We start from the raw sequence: 24636 nt of genomic DNA on the forward strand, positions 1-24636 counted from the left end.
AGAATTCAAAGTGTAAATGAAATAATCTATCTTTACTTGTAACCTGTGCTTGACCTACGATTAAAAAAATCTCAAAAAGTAATTTAAACAAAATATATCAGCCCAGTAAAGCAATTCTCTATAGTACAAGCTCTAAAAATGGCACTTAAAATTATAATGGCAACATAGTTCTTCATACTGTGACTAATGGTGACTAGTATCACCTGAGATGTCAGAGAGAAATACAGCATTACAGATAGTACAGATCCCACACAGGGCACACAGAACCTTGGATGTCTCAGGCCACATATTATGCCTTGATTCTTTACTTAAGAATAAATTTTGCTCCTCTCTTTTCTCATCACTCAGCAAGGTTATTTCAATTAACAGAAGATTAGCCTGTAACTGAACAAGTTAAGCTGTTAAATTTTACATTCCAATATCCAAAATCCTAACTTGATAGTTCAAATCAAGCAAGAACAAATAAATGTAGTAACTCTGAAAGTAAAAAAGACAAATACAAGGCAAAAGCAAGTTCATGAGCACTCTAGAACTTAATTTCAGTTCATTTATGTTCAACTGCTGTTTTGCTGTAAGAATAACTACATGAGAGTGGCCTTGCCATTTGAGATTGAAGTAAAAGTAAATGAAGTAATTATTTATTCTAATACATCAGTGAAAACAGCAGGACTGACAAGTTCCTCAAAACACAGCATATTTGAGCCAAATACAGCAGCAGAAAAAATAAACAAAACCATGTCCCATGAAAGCAAACTACTTCTTGAGGGCTTTTTTGAGCTCTAAAAAAGACCACAGCAACCAGTGCTTTCACATACTTGCCTTAAACAGGGGGAAGGATATGTGGTCAAACGTGCAGCTGTTTTACATACTGATGGAGAATTAGAGTTAAGAGAAAATATTTACAATAACGTGCATCTGAGAAGTGATCTGTCTCACCTGAAAGCAATGCGTTTCTCAGCAAATTCCAATTCATTCCTATAAGTTATGACCAAAATGTTTTTCAGAGCAGAAAACAGTTACAATAGTGTTTTTAATTCCTCCTATTAGGCCTTCAACTAATACATGCTAAACAATAGATTTGTGTAATTTCAAATAGTGTTACCAAATTCTCTTCTCCAACACCCTCAGGAGTTCTCCACCATCTCACAACCATTCATCAGAACTTAAGAGTTAACTTACACGAACGCTCTTCGTCCTGTTTAACTGGTATTTCTCCTTTGATTCGGGCTGCAAGCTCATCTGCAAATGACGTTGGCCTTTTCTTTTTCTGAAGGGCAGGGGCAAATAGCCATATAATTATTCTACTCAATCCCAATGCCAGTTTGAAGTACTTGCAATTATGCAATCATAAATACAGTACAGCACAGCCTCATTTATACAATTTCCTATTTAGTCTTCAATAGAAAGGGTAAGTAAGGATTTTAAGAAGGCAATTAAGAGATTGTGTGCATCAAAGAAAAGCCATTTGTAGTCCTTTATGATTATAAAATTTTTAACATCACCTGAATTAGGGAATATAAGAAACAAGAAGTATTTATCATACCCCAAATAGAACAATTTCTTAATGACATTTAAAGCCGGTTTTGATTCCAGATTAGGGTGCAGGAGTCCCCTAGTTTCAAGGGACGAAGCATGAATAATCACATTGAAAGAAGATTCTCACGGGTCCTCTCTACCAGGTATACCCACTTCAGGTATCCAAGAGCTACCTCTATAATCACAACCAAAGACAAGTTTTTCGTGAAACAAGCTCAAAACCTATCCTCGTGGAGAGGCACTAATCACTTACAGGTCTTGTGGTTTCCTCAAAGTCTCCATCCTCATCTTCTTCTTTTTCAGAGTCAAAGAGATCACAACCATCATAATCATCTTCATCACTCATCTGGGCTGTCCTCTGAGAAAAGAAATAATACCCTGTTGTCCTCTCCTCAAGTTGGCATACAAAAGGCACGAGTACAAATTTCTGCCTGCTTAGATAAAACATTCAGAGCAAACTTACTGAAAGGATGGAAACATTCAGCCAGTTTGGGGGTAGTGAACAACTTTTGAGAAGTAAGGAGAGAGTGCCTGTAGCTGCAAGCAACTAGTTGTGTTCTCTAGTACACCCCTGGGCTGCATCACCGAACGCTAAGCCTGTGCTCACAAGGAGCATGCACTGAAGGTGAAACTCTCACTGGACCTGTTACTGGCCATCTTTTGCACACACACACACAGAAAAACTGTTTGAAAAACTGTTCTTCCGGTCCTGAATCTTCTCAGACTGAGGGTTGCCAGCATAAGCCTCTTTTCCACTGACACCTTTAAACATGGGCAATATTCCTTTCCCTTGGCAAGGTAGCTACCTATTCCCAACAGCTGAAATTGGATTCGAATTTTTCAACCTAAGCATTTCTTTTCCCCTTTTCATTTGTTATCCAAATAATTATGCTTTTCAAATGTTTCACACTGTTCTCATCTTTGATTTCAGGTCATACTCAGATTGCATTGTTCCTTACTCCCTGTATCACAAATTCAGAATTGTAATTAGACACAGTAATCCCTTGGAAGCCAAGTTCTCATGGGGCTGATTCTTTCAACTCCCAGTGCTCCGAAGTTATTCCTGAGAAAAACACACATCATGCAGTGCCACGGAACATATACTGTGCATCTAATGATGGCTGACAAGCATGCTTTAAAGCCCAACAAAGGTTCATACATAGTACATGCCATCTGGTCAGGACGGCCTACTCATAGAAAGTTCTACAAATCAGGCTTAACCAAGGCTTTCAATTGCTAATTATCCCGGACTCTGATCTCCTCTTTTTTGCATTCTCACTGTGTCTCAAGCAGAAAGTCTTTCAGGTTGTACCAGGGCATATAATTATACCATCTTTTGGTCATCCTCACTCGGGTTTCCAAATTCGTCGTCTGATTCCTGGAACACAAGAGACCCAAAGACAATTATCACACATTGCTTTATTCAGTGGTCAAAGGAGTGGGCTCAGAAGCTCTGGACTTGCTTAAATCTGGATACTTTTCATCTCCTCACCCCAATCAGACCACATAATTGTTTGACTGCTACTGAACATCTTTCTGAAGAGGAACTTACTCAAGTTTCATTAACTTTGCCAAGTAAACAAACTTCATCTGACAGTGCATTCAAGTCACTAACTCAAAAGGCATTTAACTCTAATTGAGCAAAGATACCAAGAGTAAACTCCTGAGGATAAAAGCAGTGCTTACACAGCACAGCTATAAACCACAAATATTCCAGGTAGACAAAACGTATCAGAAATTGACAGTCCAATGCATTGGATTCACGGGGCCAAGCCTGGAGGAGAATCATTGAAACCTGTTTGCACTTATTCCTGTTAGTTCTCAACCCATTCTTTGCCACAGTAACTTACAACAAATTCGTCAATTCTTGAATTCTCACACAAGAATAGAGTTGTTTTGCTTCACAAAGTGAAATTAGACTGAATAAAACATTTCACTTTGAAATATTCTACTATAGCATTAGTTAGAGCCGGTAACACATTACTCTCCTGAAAGGCTGCAGAGAAAATTACTCCATAAGAACAGTAATAGAAAAGCACATTTACCACAACAGACATAAGGAGGAGACACTGGAGTCTTGAGACTCCAAATGAAAAAGTGAGGCAGTTAATGGCCTCACATCTAAATAAGGACTCATGAACACTTATGCAAAGCAGCTACTTTTTCATTGCTTACCTCTTCATCCTTTTCTTCACTGTCAAGTACACTTCCACGATCACTATCAACTGATCCTTCTATTTTAGATGAAAACAAAAGTTAGGATCAGACACGACATGACACAGAGCTTGTTGGTCACCAGATATAATTACTGCAACATTAAAAGCTTTGTGATGAGAAATAAAAATCAGAAGGATAAGAGTGGTCTGAAAGAACTTTATAGGCTGCTGAAGTTCTAGCATTCTGTGTTTCAAATACACAGAGCAAGACTTACTGACAACTCACATATTGCAAAGGTGGTTGTGACAGCTTGACTCAAGATTTTCTGTAACTATTTTCAGTATGTACCCAAACAGGCAAAAACAACTATGCAGTATGTCACAAGCTATTTAGTTAAAACCAAAAGACCAAAGTTTCAGATTAGGAATTACTTTCTCCAAGAGAAATCAAAATTTATGCGAGCACATACCCTCACTAGTCAGATCTCCAAGGCCAACATCATCTTGTTCCATGAACTGCTGAGAGCCAATCAGGTAAGGTAAAGGTCTGTCAATATAGAGATCCTAGAAAGAGACAACATCAAGTCTTTCTGACAGCTAGGCACAGCTCTACATTGCTGATGAAGACAGAAGTCCTACAGCCCTTGTTATAACATGAGAAGGATACAAGCTTATTTCAAAAGAGTCTCAGAAACATTCTTCAAGTGGTGTGGGCCAGTTGAAATTCCCTCTTGACACTATCTCTGTTTACATGGTCCCAGTATGTTTTCTAGATGGTATCTACCAAAAAAAAACCCTTGCAAATTCTATCTCTAGGATTCTTAATTACTAGGACAGTAAAAACTGACTAAAAAAACCATGACATTTAAAGGTCTCATTCCACCCAGAATCCAGGTAGTGAACTTCCCAAGTTCACTCCCATTCAATTAAATCTCTTTAGGGCCACCACTCATCAATGCTAACCCAACTGCAAGACAAGCAGGCTATTAAAGAAATAGCTCAGCACACAGCATTTCAGTTTTACATATAGTCACCAAATCTTCTTTTTAGGTAAATAACAATAATTTGATAACAATATAATATTACTGCTGACAGAAATGAAGAGCAAGTCCAATAAAAGAAACACAAATCCAATCCTCCCAGCAAAAACAGGTCTCTGTACCTTTGGTTCAAGTATCAGTTCTACCCTCTCATTACTTTCTTCCTCTTCTGAGTCAGAGTTGCCTGCTTTGATGTCTAGCTGTTCAAATGCACTGTCCAGAACTTGCAACCCATAATTCACTGCTTCTTGTATTTTGGGGATTAGATCAGCTTCTTTCTGTTCCCGTGTCTTTTCCTTCAACAGGAAGAATATTGTCATTGCATTTTACTCAAGATTCAACCTCACTGCAACACGCATGCAAAAATCTGATTTCAAATTAGTATGATGAAAGTCTTTCACTGTATGCAAGAAAAAGATCTTCATGAGCTTTGAGGGTTGGTTTTTTGGTTTGGTTTGGTTTTTTTTCTTTGACTTAATTCACCTTTTTCAACCCTATAAACTGACACGTTTTAAACACCCACACTAACACAACACTTTCCTTTTTGCGCTCCTTCACAGGAACCTTTATGTTGATAATACACCAAGACTATAAGACATATATAGAAAGCTCTGAGTTTTCATTCCTGGTAATTGCAGTCATATTCTACTAATTCACAACATTTGAATCCAGAATCTTCAATTCTTTTCCTAGAAAAATACACATAGCTGTTGGAAAATAAACGTCTATCACATTACAGTATCGAAACTGGGGAGGGGAAGACCCTAAAAGATTACCATACGTTGCAGGAGCTTTCAAAGTTACTGTTAATGTTGTGTTTGAATGACATACACCATAAAGAGTAAAGACATTGTGAAGAAAGTTAACAGTTTGACTTGTAAGCACCCATGTAAGATGAAGTTAGCTACCTGCTCTGCTTTCTCCCCAGCATCTGTTTTGGCTATAGATTCTTCCACTTCTTCATCGTATACTCGCTAAAAAAGTCAAGGAAGATTAATGAAATAAGAGCAACAAACTGTTACAAGGGCTAAATCATGGGTATCATCAACAAAATAAAATTACAAATTAATTCATGAGATATTAAAAAAGCCATAGATGATGCCAGGCATCTTCATAGCATCCTTTCATGCACTGCAGCTATTATGAAGGTCCTACCACGTAGCCTCTCAATCCAACTAAGGTGATTGAAGACCACACATGACATTGCAACAGCAGAAGGCAAGCTGAGCATTTAACCCCTTTTACAGACTAAGTTAATGTTAAAACAAAAACAAACAAACAAAAAAAAAAACCACAAAATAATTACAGCACACAGACTGTTTTAACTCCCTATTATTAAGCTATTTTAGAAGCCTTCAAAAGTAAGCCTAATTTACTTATTGGGTTGTTGGGCAGTTGGGTTCTGTTTTCTAACAGCTTTTCTCTTTCTTTCCTGTTTGCCATTACAAAGAAAGGTCACATCCCTCCCCAGCCCTCAGCATGTTCTGGTGATTGCTCTATTCAGCACTTTGAGCACTCTCTTGCAGGATCAGCTACAGTTCGAACCTGCAAACCTGAATCCAGATCTCTCAAAACACAGGTGGCTGTTATCCCCTCAGAAGAGATAGATCTCTCTTGCTGAAGTGCAACCTAGAAGTGATGACCGTTTTCCGTGCACTAACAATTGAGCAAAAACAATCTAAAGCATCCAAGACTTAAAATGTTTGGTACAAAATCATAGTCATTTGACTCAGAAGAGACCTTTAAAAGCCATCTAGTCCAACTCTGCTGCAATGAACAGGGACACCTACAGCTCCATCAGGTGCTCAGAGCCTCATCCAGCCTGACCTTGGATGTCTACAGGGGTGGAGCGCCCACCACTCTTTGGGCAACCTGTGCCAGTGCCTCACCACCTTTATAGTAAAAAATATTTTCCTTTTATTCAATCTGAATCTCTCCTCTTTTAGTTTGAAAACATTTCCCCTCGTCCTTTCGCCACAGATCCTGCTAAAGTGTCTGCCCCCTTCTTTCTTACGGCCATTAAGCTGAACAGCATAAGTTAGGCCAGAAGAGAGATCATAACGCTGCAAATAAATACCAGTAACCCAGATTTTCAGCACCTCATCCTCTGCCAGCATCTGTCCCACGACAGCATTATGGCTCCAGAGGAGACACACGGCCTGAACACAACGCTGATCGAGACAAAGTGCTCGGTAAAAGCTACAGCTGGGAGGGAAGCCTACAAACCCGGCAGGCCGTTACAGCTCTGCGTGCGGTACAGCCGCGCTCCCGGTGCGCGCCTACTCACGTTCTCTATGAACTGCGTGTTGGACAGCATAAGGAAGTCGTTGAAGACATTGTGAAGGCGGCAGTCGGCGGCTTTCGTCTCACTGATCAGCCCGTCCACCTGCTTCTTGATCTCGTGGGTCCTGGAGATGGTTTGCTGGGAGAACTCTTGCAGGAAGCGCAGGAGCTGCGTGGGACGGGAAGCGGCGCTCAGGGCGGCTCTCGGGGCGGCTCCGCGCACCGCGGCCGCTCACGCAGCCGAGACCGCGCAGCGCAGCGTCCGCTCACCCCCGCGTCCGAGGCCAAGGACCAGCTCTGGCTGCCCTTACGGATCTCCTCCAGCGACCAGGGCCGCTCCCACACGGGCGCCGGCTCCGCCGCATCCTGCGCGCCGTTCATCTGCGGGAGAAGAGCGGTGAAGCGAGAGAGAGACGGGGCCCAGCCCGACCCCGCCCGCCCCTGCGCTCACCCTGACCGCGGGCCGCCCCGCGCCGCGCTCCCGGCAGTCAGCTGAATGCTGTCACGTGATCCGCCGCAAGGCGCTGCGCGGCACGGCCCGCCCCGAAGCCGCCGCCCCGCCCGGCCCAGTTCCGTGCGGCTCTGCGCCACGGCCGGCAGGGGGCGGGCCGGCGCCGCGGGCGGGAGGAAGACTGCGTTCAGGGCCGCCTCGAACCCCCTTGAAGCATCCTGACAGCTCTGCATCTCGTGTGTTCTTCATTACAAGTGAATTAACAAGAAGGAATATAACAGTAACATCGTGCTCTCCCTGCTGGGAACGAAGTCCTTTATGCAAACAGTCAGTCTAGGGCAGCCCTCGCTAGTACTACGTGGAGTTGCTTTATTTGTTGCGCTGAACTGCACTCGGTGAGGAAGCAGAGCACTGGCTGATCTCTTAAAATAAGACAAAGCACCACCTCCAGGTTCCCATCCATTGATTTCAATGACCGCATCCAAATACCTGAGGGAGATGGCTGGATTAGGGCCAGAAGAACATCTAAAAGAAAAGCATCACTACATTCTTTTCAGTGACTTTATAAGCATTACTGAGCTGGGTCAATCCTTCAACCTTAGAGGAGATTCAAGAATTTTTATGTGTTGATGATAAAGCAGAAAATCGAAAATATTCCATGTGGAAAAATGTTTGTTCGGGCTGGTTTCACAACAGGGTCTTGAGCAAGCCCCACATATGGGATTAATCTAAAGTTATTCTCCAAGGCTTTTAGTGCTTTGCCATAGTTCCTTCCTCTGCAGTATTCCAAAACTTAGCAGACTTGCCTTTCCTTACTTTCCATATCCACTGAAATACAGAACGGAGCCCAACAAGCTCTTGGTGGATAATGCAGGTTTGTGTACCAGCGCATGACAGAATGTGGGATTTATGTGCTCTATGGGTTGTGATACTGCAGGGTCTTTCCATCAGGCAGATTCAGTCTGGGGACCCCGTGAGAATTAGTGTCTAGGGAAAGAAAATCAATATGGAATACTCCTTAGGGGCAGTTGTTTATTTGAGACACACAAACAGTTTTCTGAGCAGACAGGGCTACAAAGAGCACAATACAAACCTACTTTCTAGAAGGTGCAACCCAAATATTGTTGTCAGGCACCTGAAAAGCATTTCAGTCCTAAAATCCCTTCTAGAGAAGAATTTAGCTGTATTGATCGTAAAGGTTAGAGAGAAGACAGAAACAAGAAAGATCAGTTGTGGTTTTCCTCAGAACTTGAAAAATAAATATGCAGTGCAGAGGTGTCAATAATCACATTTATCATCAGGGCCTGACCTGCATGCTGAGAAATAGAACATGTCAGAACATAGAACATAGAGCTGAGCTGCCTGGTACCCACATTTACAGGCATGCCTGAGCTCTGTGGCATAACTTTCTACTTATATTTGGCACTAAGATCTGTGCTTGTGCTACTCAGGTTCCCTAAAGACTTGTGGGGCAGGACAGAGGGCTTCTGAAATCAGTCAAGAGGACGAGCTCTTTCTTGCATGGCCATAAGGAGTAGTTACAGCAGACTGATGCTCTGTCATTCTGGCAGTCCCACTGCTCTGCTTTATGCATTTACTGCAGCAAGATGAGCCAGAAATCTTCTAGTGGGCTCTGAAAGACTGCCGTAAAAGTGTTTAAGGCAGTCAGACCATTAGAAAGTTACTGGAAGTCTTTGTGATTGCAGAGGTGGGCCAGAATACAAGACATGAAGGTTTTCAAGAAAACAATCTGGCAGCAGTAGCAATGAAAGATTATTTCTCAAGGGTGAAGGCTTGCTTATATATAGACTTAGCATCAGCAATAAGCCTGAAATGGCAGTTGGATCTGTAATTTCTCAGCTGAGCTGTGGATATGTGTTTGAATATACTGATGAAATTAGCTGAGGTTATATTGAGCAATGGGGGCTCATCTTGGGTGGCTTTCTCCTGACTGAAGTCCCTAGCTTCTGTCATGTGGAAACCAAGGCCTTGGGTGGAGTAAAAAAGGGTGGGATAAGTACAACAAACAGTTGGAAGTATCCAGACCAAAGAGCACAGTAGGACTCATTTATCCACCAGTTTAAGTGTAGATTATCTTGACCACAAGCACATTCCTTATGTTCACAAAGAAACAGCTGCAAACATTAATATAAAAGCAATTGCAAAGCAAAGGAGGAAATTGTGCATTTACATTCTTGCACAAGCTTACAGCTGGTCTTCAGTGGCATCCACAATAATTTCCACAGGTTCATGGAACTTGCACAGGACTTCTAGTAACTGTGGAAGGCTAAAGACAAGATGATACAAAGTTGTAAATCATTTAGAGGCTGATGTTGTGTATGTGGTATCTATAATCACAGCTTATTATTTCTGTACAAATTCTGCAGAGCTGAGAGTAAACATTTTTGTTTGGAATGGATTGTGACTACTCTTAAAGCAAGCAGTAGGTTACTTTGTCCAAAAAATACCCTCAAAGTAACATGGACAGCTTTAAGGGAGATAATGCGTATGCTATATTCACTCACTTCTAACCCATATGCAACTGTCTTTAATACAGAACAATTACAGAACACATCAACAGATTGTGAAGAAATATTCTGAACTATACGTGATTATTAGGATCTGATTTTTCAAGCATTCATATGAAGCATTTATTCACAGTAGTGTTTGTTCATGAGTAATTTACAGTTTACACTGGACATATACTTAGTCATGATGTGAAATTCAATATACATTTAGATTTAGTTCTCTCTTCTTGATAATTCATGGTAGTGATATACCAAAGCACTAACCTGGGTAAAAATTATGTGATATTTTTTTCTGTGGGTAAAATGTTTTCAGAAGTACTGCTTTCTTGTTACCTTAAATGTGAAATGTTAACAAAAGCTTGAAAGACACAGCACACAATTAATCTCACAAATGTTTACAAAGTGAAAAATAAAGGAGAATACCACAGCCAACTTTCCCAATAGCTAACACAAAGTAAATATGTTTTCAATAATTCTAGAACAGGATGCAAACAAAAGAAACAGATGAATTACAATAAAAAGATAAACTCCTTTATCATGCTAGGAAAAAGAACAGCAAAACCCCAACAGTCAAAACCACAGATCACTCATTGTTCTTCATTTTCTCTGGCACTCCTCATTTTTATGCACATGTTGCATTGTATGGTTTAGTATGGGCATACAGTGAGACACTATGGTCCAAACCCTGCAATTACCAGAACCTGGGAGTGGCTACTGAAGTCAGGGCTGGAGGATATCTCAGTGTCCTGTGCAGAGTGTAGAAAGGATTGTCTATAGCTGGAAATAAATACAAAATGTGTAGTCAACGGACCAACACAGGGGTCTGAAGCTCCCAGGGGTACTTCTTCCTCTGCTTTTGATTCATTATTGGTTAATGCATGATGGAACGCACCATTCATATACCAGACAGTTCATCTTAGGGAATAAAAAATTAGCTGACCTTTCCTTTAAAATGATTAATTATAATCTGTGTTTCAGAAATAAGCAGACTATGATTACCCACCATCACCTGTAAGACCTCAGCTCCAGGCACTGAGTGAAAATGGAATGGATTTTTCTTAGTGCAGTAAGTTGTCATGCAAGTGGGAAAACACAGAAACAGAGCGTATAACCTCATTCCAGATGACTAGAAGTCCTAAGGAAGGAAAAAGAAATCCAGAGCGGAAGTGCTAACCCCCTAAAAGAACATTGGCTTGGACCCACATTACTTTGTTGGCTCACCACAGGAGAACCATGTGGCTTTTGATCCCCAAAGTTCACCTCTGCTGGTAAAATCATGACCATTACTCTGGAGTTCCTTTGCTGTGGGGTAGGATTGGGTGATGTGTTAGGAGGGGGGCAATGTGAGCATTAGGATCTACAGTCCTTTGTAGTCAGAATGTACGTTCTCAAACTTGTCACCACTGGCGTGCTTAGGTGAGCTACTAAAGCCAAGCATCAGGTCGATACTAGAATCAGCAAATAAAAAGCTGTTGCCCCCTTCACTCTTTACCGAAACTTTGAAATACAAAACTAAAAGGAGCAGTGAAATTACAAAATCACACGTCCAATATCAGTTGATATATCAACTTGATAAAGCAACAAGGAGGCAAGAAAGCTGTTGGTTTATGTTCTAGCAAACCTTTTAACAAGCTTATGCCTGAGAACAAGGAGCGGCTCCACTGGAAACAATGAAACGACCTGTGTGTCTAAAGTCAAGCTGCAAGCGCTTTGTTTGATTCAAATGCTAAGATCTAATCTGAAGAATGCAGAAGTTTGTGTTACTTAAGCTAAAATCTCCATTCCCACTGTGTACACAATTTATCTTTTTGTATCACTTCTGTACAAATATTTATTTGCATGGTCTATGTATCTTAGATGTAATCAGCAGTGAATGTTGCAAAATCCTTGCTCTCCCATTGATTATCAGCCCACCACAAGGACATCTGTCCTCTAGCTGTGCAGGAGCTCTGGAGATTGTTGATGATGGACAGTAAGAACACAGCTTACATTTAAAAAGTAGGGAAAAGCATATTTAGTTTTATGTGAATTCAGAAGCAGCAAAATTATATGAACTTCATTAGATGAGTAGCTGAAAGGAGCCAGAAGGCAAATAAAGCTGCAGGGTACTTCTAGGGGCATACTGAAGAATTCTAAGTCTTGTGCATGCACATTCATACTAGAAATGTTGCTTCTAAAGATATTCAAGGATTGTTAATGGACTTTTTAATTGATGGTGATGGTGTGCAGTTGCAGTGCATACATCAGTCCTGACAAACAGAAATAGTACAATAAAACTAGTCTAGCAGATCGTAATATGACATTTCCTTCCAAGAACATAACTGAACTCTTGCTTATACTTAGGGTTACTATGGCTTAACAATAATGTATTTGAACTAGCTCATTTAAACCAGTGCAAAAACATTGTTACACATAAAATGAATCTCTCCAGCAGTTGAACTGAGTTTACTTAAACAACTATTGCCAAAGTACTCCTTGAACCTGGTGCTAGATTTAAGTGACCATAAAGTTTACTAGACTTAAAATGGAAGAAAGGGTCTTATATCAGTTTAACTAGGAGGTTTTTAAATGGACTGGAAGTGAAACCAGGGGAGTAAGGCTTTTCTTTCTCTTTCCAGCTCTGAATGCACTCGGCAAAAGGCCCAATAACAGTGGGTCACCTTGAGCTGCAAAGCATCGGTGGGCGGTGAAGCAGGACTTGGGGGGACAGGACAAAGCTAAATGGCATCACCTTTCATTCTGCCACCCTGAATCAGCTCAGTAGAATTTCACGCACACCTCAATTCAGCTCCTGTTAACTGAATCCCTTCCACCTTGCTTCCCACAGCTGCTAACTGCCTCGTGTCTCCTGCTGAAGATCTGCTCATCCAGCCAGATCACAGTTTGCCCAGGCAAAGACACCTGATATTATGAATGACTGCCACTGGTTCACCACATACTGAATAAATAGTTGCTTCTCAAAATTACTGTGTCATACTGGGCTGCCTACTGGAAAGTCCCAGAAAAGTATTTCTAACTACTAGAGAAGCAATACCACTACAGCTGGTCAGGATGAGCTTGTCAGGTATTCCTTTGGGTATCAGTGCTTCTGAGAAAGTGCTTTCTGAGAAATGGAAAGAGACTGGAGATTTAGCAGCATTCAACTGGGAAACTGATGAAGCTCCCAGTATGAAATCCTTAGCAGTTTTTATACCAGCAAAGCCTTAAAATATTTCCTGATTTTTAGTGGTCTTAGTCAGACCTTCAAGGCAGTTTTGTCTCTCTTCTTCCTATGAGAGAACTAACATGGTATTACAGAAGAAATAATTCTTCCAAAGTAAGTGTATTAAATTCAGCTCAGTGGAGATGTACCCAGATCTAATCTTCAGGAAGAGGCTATGGAAACAATTTTCTGAAAGCAAGATGTGCATATCCTGAGACAAGAGGTACAAAGACAACCAGAGGAACACCACCAGCCTACCTACACCCAGCAGTGTGTCTGGCAGGGCTCCAGCGTGTTGATCAAAAACCCACTAGCAGAAGAATAAGGTGTTCTGAATAACAAGTGCCTTGAAAGCAAAACCAGTCTTGCTTTGAGCTGTCTATGAAAAACCACAAAAGGACTGGCATAAAAATCCTTGTCAAGCCCATGGTGACCTGGGGTCAACAAATCCTGAATGTGGTAGGTGAAGGGAAGAGAATAATGCAGAACTGATGCAAGCCACAGGTTAGTGCACATGGTCTAAAGTTTCTCTATGCTTTTGTGAGTTATTTGTATCTAGTGATCACAGAACCCTTAGAGTTGGAATGGACCTTTGAAGGCCACCTAGTCCAACTTCCCTGCAGCTGTGATCTGTGAGAAAATATGAAATCGTTGTTGGTAAATTTTGCTGGATAATTTTTAATGCGACAAAAAATGACTAAGTGAGGTTGTCTTGATCGTGAAATAAACTGTGCTTGGTTAATCCTCCATGCTTTAGTGATTTTATACATTTTATAGAAATAGGAATTTTACACGAGTTTCAGTGGGCCTGAAAAGAATTCAGGGATGGAAAGACAATATTATGTACCAAAAACATACTAGAAAAATACGTGCTTAAGACAGCAATTGTGACCCTTGGGTGTGTATACAGGAAATACATTATTATCTCTTTTCATAATATCTGTGGTCATTTTGACAGCACTGGCAAACTTCCATGCCTCTTTCTCTAATCAGTTATGAAATGAGATGCTGTCAAATTGGAAAATGTTTAGAAATGGGACACAGGAATGAAAGAGTCAGTGCTACCCACCCGTAGACTAAAAAAACAGTGTACGCATCTGAAAGAAGTTGTATTTGATTTCTTGTCTGTAAGTACAGACAAAGGGAAGATTCAACGATAACAGACTATTACTTGGAATGCAGGAAGCAAAGGATGAAAAAGGAAAGTTACTGAATTTTGTCACTGATGTAGAAAGTTTTTAAACACACTAGAATGACAACAAAAAGAGACAGGTGTGTAGTCTGCAAAATGGAATGCTTATGAGCTTTTCATAAATTAGGTTTTTTTTTTTTACTAAGAGATTATCAAAACTGCAGAGACTTCATTTTCAGCATTTTCTTTCAGAAGGTCATGGAATTCTGATGTGATGTACTTCTTTGTTGTTGTTATTCCTGCTGAGTTCTTTAGAATAACTACATCCAAAACTCAATTAATTATTAGTGGTGCTCAGAAATAGGCAATATGAGGAAGTGAGTGAATGGTAATTTCTCTTTCCACCACCCCAATGTATTTACAACTCCATGAATTATTTAACCAACTCTTAGAATAAATAAGCCCAAACTAAGCGTATAATACAGACAGATATTATTGGTTTTACTTGTTCAAACTTTCTGAATGTAATCATATACCCTATTCTGATCTGGTGTTAAATTTCCAGTAGGAAATTTAATACATAATTCAATGCATAATTTTCTATTTCTTGCTAACATTTATAATGAAATATTTCTTTTTGAAACATAGGCAGGGCCACAGTTTATTGTTTCCTTCTGAAGAGAGGTTGCAGGAGTATGAGAAAGAGTATTTAATTGGCACTCTGATGTTTCCCACTGCTTGTAAAAGCATTCTGCACTTATAAAAAAAGGCCACATAACTTATCACAAGTACGCATGATAGAGTCTGCAAAGTCCCACAAGAAAAGCAAGTATTTGGTTTGTGAAATAATACTTCTTTTGGATGAAGGTAAAGAGAAATTTTGTGGTGTGGTCCTGCTTTGACCAACGTCTGATTGTTAAAAAGTTTAATACCAGAAATCAACAATTTTGGTTATCTTACAGTGCATGCAGTAGTATTAAATATGAGTATCCAAAGATCTGGCAAGAGATTTCTAAGTTACTCCTGATTTTCTTCTCCAATCATGTTCCAGCCCACTGAAAGAAGAAATTGTCAGCACGAATTTTGCCACATCTGCAAATCATTTGGACTAGCCAGTAAAGTACTGTCTACAGCTTACATATCAATACTTATATTTTATCAAAAAGGTTTTTTTTTTTTTTAATTTATTTATTCATAAAGCTTCCAAGAGAATCTCTGTTCGAGGTTCAGCTCTTTACCCAGGTCAGTGCTCCACAGAACCAAACATTTTCTCATTGCCAGCTGGCAAAATTTCAGCAGTTTGTTCAGAAATTTCAACATAAGTGGATTTGAGCTGAACAAGCTATTTTTCTAGACTTAAATTGCTCAATGTAAAGGCATCTTAAAATATCTGCTTTCAGATTCCACAGAAAGCACTTGCAGAGACCTTCTGGAGATTTAGACCTCTCTGGAAGCTGCACATTACACAATGGTGAGTAAAAGGCTTAGACTATTTTTAAAGCAGGGTACAGATCACTATTTGCTTTGAAACTGAAACAGAGGGATATTTAAAAGAATCACCTAATTATGCATTTTTAGGTGTGGGTATATTCCCCTAAAAACTGCCTGAAGATGTCAAGAAATACACTGTTAAGAAGATTACTATGATTTTTAGGTTTTTTTGCTTTGTAATTATTTGAGGAAAAAACAACATCTGTATGTATATCACTGGGTCTTTGATCTGTTGTTACCTTTTTCTCCAAATTGTCTGTGAAAATATTCACAATTTCATGGACAGTTAGAACGATGCTTTCTAAATGTATAGGTGTGAAACACAAGATTCACTTTACAAGGAAAAGTATAGTACTGTGTATTCTGTCTGCTTTTCTCTTTTATCAAGACCTGCCCTGTTTCAGCTTTCCAAGGCTTCAAATGTGTTTGCAGAATCTGAATTATCAGTTAGGTATTGCTAAATAGATAGGCAAGTCCTAGTTTTCTCTAACTTATGCTTACCTAGTTTCACAAACTACTGACATTAATTACTACCTCTGATGACAATCTATGGTATGAAGTAAATTTTACAGAAGAGGTAGCAGTTTCTGTGATATATGTAGATCTGGAAAAGAAGGGAGAAATTATCATCTATTTATTTCTCTGCTTAATTTTCCTTAGAGCTCGATGGTACTCGTTGGAATAAACTTAGCTGGTCAAGGTGATTTGTCATTTCATTCCACATCAATTCATCCATCCACTTGCAGAAGACTGTTCTGCAAGATGGTTGGTAGCATTCCCTTTGTAAGAGAGAAAATAAGTAAAAAAGATTCCTTGAAGTGCCATGCTTTTGAAAGCCCAGAAAAACAGAAGCTGGATATAGAACTAAAAGTCCTTGTCATTAATGTAACTAAAATAACATCTCTCAATTAAATAAATAATGTCATTTCTACCAGTGCTCTCTTACCCTTTTGATCCTCACTGCTCAGTCTGCTTCCTGCTAGCTGTCTGTTACTTAGCTCGTGTATTCTTTGGTCATTCCAGGAAAAGACCAGTTCAGAAAAGATCAAACACCATGCGCTTCCCTTTCTTTCTGTTTGGATTTACTGCTGGGTCCAGAACTTTGTTCTTTAGAAAGAGAAGCATGCCTGATTTCATTTGACTTGCATTTTTTTGGATAGCAAGATAAGGACAAATGCTGGAGCAAACAAAGGATAAAACATTCACAGGACCATTCCATAGTCCCTTCACCTTCCTTTCACTACACTGTAAACAACCCTCTGTCCTGTAAGAAAGCAGCACTTCAAGAATTAAAATAGCAAGTGTCTTCTAACACAGAGGAGGTTTCCCTTGTCTCATCATGGTTCAGAACTTTCCATTATTTTTTTACTTTTATGATTGAAGTAACTCAAGGTGGGCAGCAGAGCTACCTGAAAGCAAAGACTCACACTGATTTTTTTAATCATGCTTTCAAGTAGAAGCAATTTCAGGAATTCTGAACGGTGACTTGGAAAGACCTTTTCTTATTACAAAACTACTGTGTAAGTCTGCAAGTGCTATCAAGAAAATTGAAGTACATTCCCCACTGCTTCTCAGCTTCCAGCCATTTCTAAACTCTTGCCTAAATTTATCCATCTCGATTAATTCATCAAATCAATCCTGTGCTCCAATCTCTCTACTCCCATATAAGTGCCTCTACAGAGTTATGCAAGTCTTTCCAAAGAAGTCCCGGATGTCCAGAAGGTCCCAGCTGACATCTCCAAAAAGCTCTTGCAGCTGTTTAGCTGTTGCCACCAATTAGCATGAAGGATGCACGGTTCCCTACCCAGATCTGCGTGTGCGGTTTGACATTGTTCAAATGCTGCTAAGTAGAATACAGACTGGTATTCTGCCCTAAGGCACTAATCTATGTCTCTCTTCTCTATCCAGCCACTTATTAGTAGAATTTAATTAGCTATAAGGCCCTCTTCTACCGCCACATTCAGTGAAATTGCTGTGCTCAAAAGCAAAACAATGGGTCTGCTACACAGTCCGATTTACAGGAGAAATAGCTACATTTGACTCAAAGGCAATTAAAAAAAGAGATAAGAAGAATCTGACAGGGTTTTGAAGCGTAAACCTCTATGGAAGCTTTTTGTGATTTCTGGAGATTGGACTTTGACAGGGAGCGATGCTGCAGCCAAAATTGTCATGTGATTTTGTCTCCTGTCACAAGGAAAATCAATGCTGTGAAAGATGTACAGTTCCCTTTTAAAACATACTTGTGTTCATATCCGGTTATTCCTAATTTCTGTTCCAGGTTCAGTTACTTAGATTTTTGGAATAATTATAACCAAAGTGGAATTAAATTTATGATCTGTATCTGCTTTACAGAAAATCCTTCTGGCCTTCCTTCTTGCAATGGGCATCATAGTGACACAGGGTGATGCTTTCTGCTTTCATCAATTCTTCAAGCCAGGGGAGGCTGAAAAAGGTAGGACAGAAGTGGTCGTCTCACTCAATAGTATTTTGTTGGCTCAGTCCTATGAAAAACTGCTGGGAAGGGCTCAAAATATCAAGGAGTTGGGAGATGTCAGAAAGACCTGGACAGGCAGTTCTAGCACCAAGCTTCCAAAGTTAGGGAAAAAAAAATTTTCCCCTGGACTGAATACAGTTGCAGCAGTGTTATTGCTATTGGTGGTAGGTTGCTAATGCTGTTCCTGCACATGGAGCTTCTGCTGGGGGTGAGAGGATTTCTGAATTCAGTCTGGTTGCAGATGGTGGCCTAAGCTGTTTGGTTGCTCACTTTCACCCCAGCTCTGTTACAATGAAATTTTCTCTAAGAATTAAAGAGGAAATAAGTTCACGCTCTCAAAATAATCCAGGCAATAGCTAGGGGAGCAATATGAATTGCTTTACAATTATCAGGAACAAACATTTTCAGAAAAAATGCAGTCATTTTCAGACTTTTCAGTCTCTAATGTGGAGCCTTAAAGAACATCTTCTATTGCTGTTACACAGGCTGTATGGTGGATGGAGTATTGTATCCCTTTGGAGAGATCTCAAGGACAGAAAATTGCCTCACATGCAGTTGCAGTCAACACGAAATGCATTGCTGCTCCCTGTAAGTCTGCCATCATTGCCCATAAATAGACAACAGTTTCCATCTTCCAGGAATAAATGGGTTTCTAAATACACAAGAGAGCATTTCTTCATCGCCCACAGGGCTGGGGCAAGACATACATAGCTTCTGACTCCATTCTGTGTTAACTTTGGTTCAATTTCTGCTGACTGGGAGTGGAGACAGGCCCTCCCAGACACATCCAGTTGGTGCTTGCCTTTAACGCCGAGAAACTTATGAGATCCTTTTTCACTGAGGCTAAGTCCTTCCTTCTCAGGGAAAGTAGGAGGTAGAAAGGATTTCATACCTCATAGCACTTAAGATGCTCTGAAGGGTTTGTGATGACCTGAACCCCTTTTCAGTGATGCTTTTCTGCTACGAACACGCAGACTCTAGAGTGACATGGCTCTGCTCTGCTGTCCTCTCTGTCTCCAACATCCTCCTTTCCTCATATCCCACTTTCTCCAAGAGCTAAAATGCAGTGATTATATTCCTCATCTTTGCTCAGGTGACTCCTACTGCCAGGAGACAGAAGCCACACTCCAAGCATACAGAAGGTTATGAAAAGTTACTGGAAGAGAGATAAAACATGATGAAACCGTGCTTACACCACACTTCAGAGTGCCATGCTAGATAATTTCTAGGCCAGTGTTGACCATACTGATACCTCTATACAACAGAGTGCAGCAAGATATTTGTTGAGGTCCTGGAAGGTGTAGCTGTAGTCATTCTAGCTAGGTTGGTCTAAGCCATAGTTCAAGAGATTTCTCACTCAACACTACTTTAAGATAAAATTCTCAAACCATGGAATTATTGAATTGATTATTGTTCCATGTCTAACATTTGCTTTCTCTTTGTTGATGACAGCTATACTACTCCTGTGAATTATGACAAAGAAACATGTAAAGTCATTTTCAACAAGAAAAACTGTGACTATGATGTGGTACAGAAGCACCCCTCAAAGCAGTGCACTCGATTCACTCGTATAGGCTAACAATGTGCTCTGCTTCAAGCCACTCTGTGCTGTGGGATTCACCTGTTCCTGGAGAAGCTTTGCCCTCATAGAGATGCTCAAAGACATGAGAGATCTTATAACAAAGAGTACTCCAGTGGATCTTTCTTAATCTCCCAATTATTCTGATTCAGTAAACAAGATGCATAATCAGAGACAAAGTCTTATTTCTTTCATTACTTGCATTGATATCACTGAGCTTTGTTGAACAATAAATCCAGGTGAAATATTTAGAATTGCTTCATAATGATGGCTATTTGTACATAATAACATTGAAGAACAACACCTTCCCTGAGAGAGGAATGTATTTCCCTCACTACTCCAACATGCCAAATATCTGTGCCCTGACAGAAGCCACTTGCATACTTCGCAGGTTCTGTTCTTGCCAAGAATCAGAGCATCCATTTTAGCTCCCCATATGTCAAAATATGAGAATGATGCACTATTTTGTATGTATTCTGCCACTGCTCATACTTCAGGCACACAGCAGTCCTGGGAGGAGAGGAGGACACTGACCAAATTACCTTCAGCAAGCTCTCTTCTCCTCCGTGTCAGATTCTCTGAGACAACCTTCCAGTACCTTCCTGAGAGTGATTGGCACAGCTGGATCCCACCTGTCAGAAATTCAGAATTTCTGGAGTTTGAAAAGAACCCAGTCTCAACATAATTTTAGCTGTACATTCTTGGGGTGCCCTCTCATTCCAAGATCAATGTCTTCTCCTGGTCTGTAACACAGCCACTGAAACAACAGGTGTCTCCTCCTATCAAACTCAGTCACCTGCAGAATGCCACATCAACTAGCCTGGGATTTGAGGAGGAGAGTTTCTCACAGAGTGAATGGACTAAGTAACACAGCCAGTGACTGGCTGGGCTTTCACAAGAGAAATGGAAAGAAAAACAGGCTGCAGGGTGGGTTGATCCTCCGTGTACTTCAGTTTCAATGAGGACAACCTTTTCATTTCAGGTTCTGCCCCATCTCCACCTGCCATCTGATGAAATATTAACTCCAGTTCTCTTTCTCCTTTTTCATTTCTTCTCAATATGAGACCCTGTGACCACCTTACCTTCCAGAGTCAGCAAACATTCTCCTGCCTCTTTTTTACTTGAACAGCCAAGCTGTGCCTTGACATCAGCTTCTGTTCTCCTGCTCTGCCAAGGCTGCCCCAAGTCCAGCCTCCTGCTGCATGCAGAGCTACCTGAGGCCTTGCAAATCCCTTTTTTCCCCCTGCAGACCTAAATTTTGGATTTGGTCCGTCACCAGGCAGAGAAGTGCAGCCATTGATGGGCTTCTAAACAGAATCTCCCACTCGGTCCTATCCTAAATCAGAACTATTTATTGTGGTACATTTTTTCTAGCTTTGTTTTAGGTAAATTGCCTATGAACACTCTCAAACTTTCTTATGGTTTTGAGATACCTCTTTTTTATTTTTCTTTTGGAGGGTGAAAGAGGGAGGGAGAACTTCCAAGCATTTCACAAGTGCCAGTACTGCATTCTTAGTCTTTTAAAGTCATCTGCACTGTGGGCTGGATATTGATCAACAATTCCACGTTTCCATAAAACTGCTTCCTGTGAAGCTATAGAAAATGTGAGGGGACAGAGAGAGTTGGTTCAGCATTTTTTTCCAGTGCAAATATTTGCATATGCATTTTTTAAATTTTAGATTCATTCACAAATTTAAGCATGTAATTTCTCAAACTTATGCTTCCCCTCCCAAAAACAGCATGTGGAAATGAATGTTCTCCTGTTGCTGAGAATAAGTTCTCTCCAAAGAGATTTTGATTCCTGCAGAAGAGTTTTGAAGCTTGTCCTGAATGACTTATTCCATTTTCTGCCAGCTCATGTTGCAATTACAAAGAACACAGCCTAAATTGGTACCTGCATGGACCTCCTCACTTAAAAAACAGACAGCTTCTGCCTCTTAGCAGAAGTCATCTTTTGAATGTGCAGATTCCTACTTACAGTAACTCATGGAACTGCTTCGTGAGAAAAATGACTTTTTTTTTAATGCTCATTTCAAATAGAAATATTTTCATTGCTAACAAAAGGGACTTTGATGCTTCTCATGGATTATTTTTTTAATTCAAGTCCTCAAGAACTGCATACAACAGCAGTGAGAACCAGCTTGTTGTGGCTGGGAGCTGTGGTATGCCACAGAATATTTCAGCATTTCACATTTTGACTCATCATAGTATTTCTTCTGAAATACGCAAAAATTATTATCTCATATGGTCATATTTACCATTCTTAATACGAGGAATTCCTTGGCACAAATCTCAGCTTATAAGTGATTTCCAGATGAAACTGACAGAGGCAAGAGCCACAACATCTCACTTTAGGCTTCTCTGGTCTAGCTGCTATCTATTTGTAGCAACAAGAAAATATCTAGAGCAAGAAATGGAAGAAACAGAACTTCATACATTACAGCGAAAAACAGCTGAAAAAAGAAAAGACAGCAGATACTATTAGGCAAGATTTCCCATGGATGTGGCTGCCCACCCCAACCCAAACTGAATCTATACAGCAGTAACATCTAATCAACAAGTTTTTTATCTTCAATCAGTGACTAGCAGGTTTAGAAACAAGCTGAGACTTTCAGAATAGAGCCTAAATATAATGTAGGTGAAAGATAAACAGAATTAACTTAGTTTTTGTTTTGTTTTGTTTTTTTTAAAAAAAAGCCCAGGGTCTCTGAATTAAGAAACTGAGAGTATAAAACTGAAGATAAGCAGAAAGATTTAATTTCATTTTGTGCATACATTGCAGATCTTGCTAAAGGTGCAAGGCTGCCCAAATTTAGATATCACCTGGAGGACCAAAGGAGTAGTTTCAAAGCTAGGGCAGCTGGACCAAATCTGCTGTTGACACTTGCACTTCCCACTAAACTAGAGGCAGAGGTTTGGATCTGTCCTTGGAATCACTGTATTTTGTCATTTCTGGAATAAGCTTTTCTCTGATTCTCTGGTTCACTGAAGATTTCTGAGATCTTTTTGCTACCACTTGACTTCAGTTGAAAATAAGGAGAGTAGGAAATATTGCATTTCCCATAAAACAGAACTTTCTTTTTGGCTGGCTCTGTCACTCCTCACCATTCTGTTTTTCCGCCCCTTCTTGGGGCTCTAGTACCTGTGGCTATCTTCCCAGAGCTGCTGCATTGCAGACAGAGCCATCCTCCTGCCAACACAGCTTGGCCTTCACAGTTGGTCCTTTAGATCATCTTGTTTTTATCTCCCTTGCCTAACACTGACTTTCCTTTTGGTATCATGACACAATAGGATTTTCTGGGCCAGTAGAGGAATTCCCATACATTTTAAGAATCGTGCCTTAGCAAGAGAGATTTTTTCTTTCCCGCAGTACTAAACAGGAAAAAAAATACATGAAGGGTTTCACTCCCCCTGCAACTGCATTGAATTCAATCTGAAATTTTACTCAGGGACTCTGTTACACACAGAAGGAGGGAGAAATGTCTAGATTAGGAAAGAAATTATGTTGACTCCAGCTGGGGCTTCCCAGACTGAACTGAGACCTCAGCTCAGACTTCTGCTCTTCCAGATATCACCTGGACAAACTAACCACCATCAGTGCTTTGTCTTCAAAACTTACAGTTCCTGGATAATTCCTAGAGCAGAACAGATCTGGGGGACACAGGTTTTGAGGTTTGTGGGTGCATGAGCCTCAGAGTTAACAAAAATGTTCCCATAAATGTAAAACTTTTTTCTACCACATTCAAAATATGTTTGTGTGTCAAAAGCATGCCATACCCTTTATTACTGTTATTTAAGCTTCTCCTTAAACAATTGCCCTGTCTCAAGTGCAAATGTGGCAGACATCATTCAACAATTGTAAAACCAATATATATTACACCTAGCATTGTCAGTTTAAGGTCACTGGGAATATATTTGCAAGAGGGTGTTTACCCATGATCTGTGAGCTGATATGCTCGCACTTCCTCTTGCTTTCTCACCTATTTAGTGTTGTTCATAGAGTAATCCTTTTCATAGGTAGTAGCTAGTTTTTTTGTTTCTTCCCTTTAAGAATTTTACTCCAAAATCACTCTGTATTTCTCTGTTGACTGTCTGGCACTGAAAAATACTAATGTTTTTGCATTCCCCCTGTCATCTGTGCTCAGTGATATGTATCCAGAAACTTCCAGGTAAAGAATGACTAAATAAAATGTTGAGGTAAAACTTCAAGGAAGTTTCGAAGACTTTTTACCTCCTTCAGAGGAAACAGGATACACTGGAGGCGTTCAGTGATTATGAAAAGAGCTTCTTCACTGTCCCTAGACATTGCAGCTAGTCTCTACTGCATTCCCAAGAAAGCAGCTGACAAGAAGCTCTCTCCATACCAGGCATAGCATGCACCCAGAAAAAACAGGGAAGGCCTCGCAATGGGGGCAGCTGAGAGGTCAGTGCTTGTCTGACAGGTTGAAAGAAAATGCTCATGTGTTAGCTGAATTTTTGCCTTCTGAAGTTAAAGCAACAAGCACTTTCTCTGTGACTCAACACAAAACTAGCAATTTGTACTGAGTTTTGACAGCAGATTCCACAAGTCACATTCTAGCGCACCTGCATCACAGATTATGGTGCACCTAGTGGTGAGTTCACATACAAAACCTTTTGCAGGGTATCTGTTAGGCAAAATATTGCATGGAAGATCCGTGTAAGAGAAAAAAAAAACATATAGCTTAGTAATAGCAACAGAATCGAGACAACATAATTTGATTGC

At 40.2% G+C, this 24636-nt stretch overlaps 2 protein-coding genes across 6 annotated transcripts in view; one reads left to right on the forward strand and one right to left on the reverse strand.

Moving 5' to 3' along the window:
• Positions 1 to 7407, reverse strand: part of WASHC2C (WASH complex subunit 2C) — a 30868-nt gene extending 23461 nt beyond the window's left edge. For all 5 annotated transcript variants that reach the window (XM_042862861.1, XM_042862859.1, XM_042862860.1 and 2 more), the window contains exons 1-9: positions 7286 to 7407; positions 7020 to 7184; positions 5641 to 5706; positions 4855 to 5028; positions 4163 to 4256; positions 3712 to 3770; positions 2867 to 2914; positions 1790 to 1894; positions 1180 to 1267 (exon numbers count right to left, since the gene is read on the reverse strand). In XM_042862861.1, coding sequence (XP_042718795.1) covers positions 1180 to 1267; positions 1790 to 1894; positions 2867 to 2914; positions 3712 to 3770; positions 4163 to 4256; positions 4855 to 5028; positions 5641 to 5706; positions 7020 to 7184; positions 7286 to 7396 — 910 coding nt within the window. In that variant the 5' untranslated portion in view covers positions 7397 to 7407. The remainder of the gene's footprint in view (positions 1 to 1179; positions 1268 to 1789; positions 1895 to 2866; positions 2915 to 3711; positions 3771 to 4162; positions 4257 to 4854; positions 5029 to 5640; positions 5707 to 7019; positions 7185 to 7285) is intronic.
• Positions 7408 to 15691: 8284 nt separating this feature from the next.
• LOC122175410 (beta-microseminoprotein-like) lies at positions 15692 to 20143 on the forward strand. The gene is made up of 4 exons (XM_042863084.1): positions 15692 to 15799; positions 18172 to 18271; positions 18799 to 18901; positions 19766 to 20143. The coding sequence occupies exons 1-4, from the start codon at positions 15797 to 15799 to the stop codon at positions 19890 to 19892; spliced, it is 333 nt and encodes a 110-aa protein (XP_042719018.1). The 5' UTR covers positions 15692 to 15796; the 3' UTR covers positions 19893 to 20143.
• The last annotated feature ends 4493 nt before the right edge of the window (positions 20144 to 24636 follow it).

The sequence above is a fragment of the Lagopus leucura genome, unplaced genomic scaffold (genome assembly GCF_019238085.1).
Source record: "Lagopus leucura isolate 7727_CA_CO unplaced genomic scaffold, USGS_WTPT01 Super-Scaffold_739, whole genome shotgun sequence".
NCBI classification, from domain to species: Eukaryota; Metazoa; Chordata; class Aves; order Galliformes; family Phasianidae; genus Lagopus; species Lagopus leucura.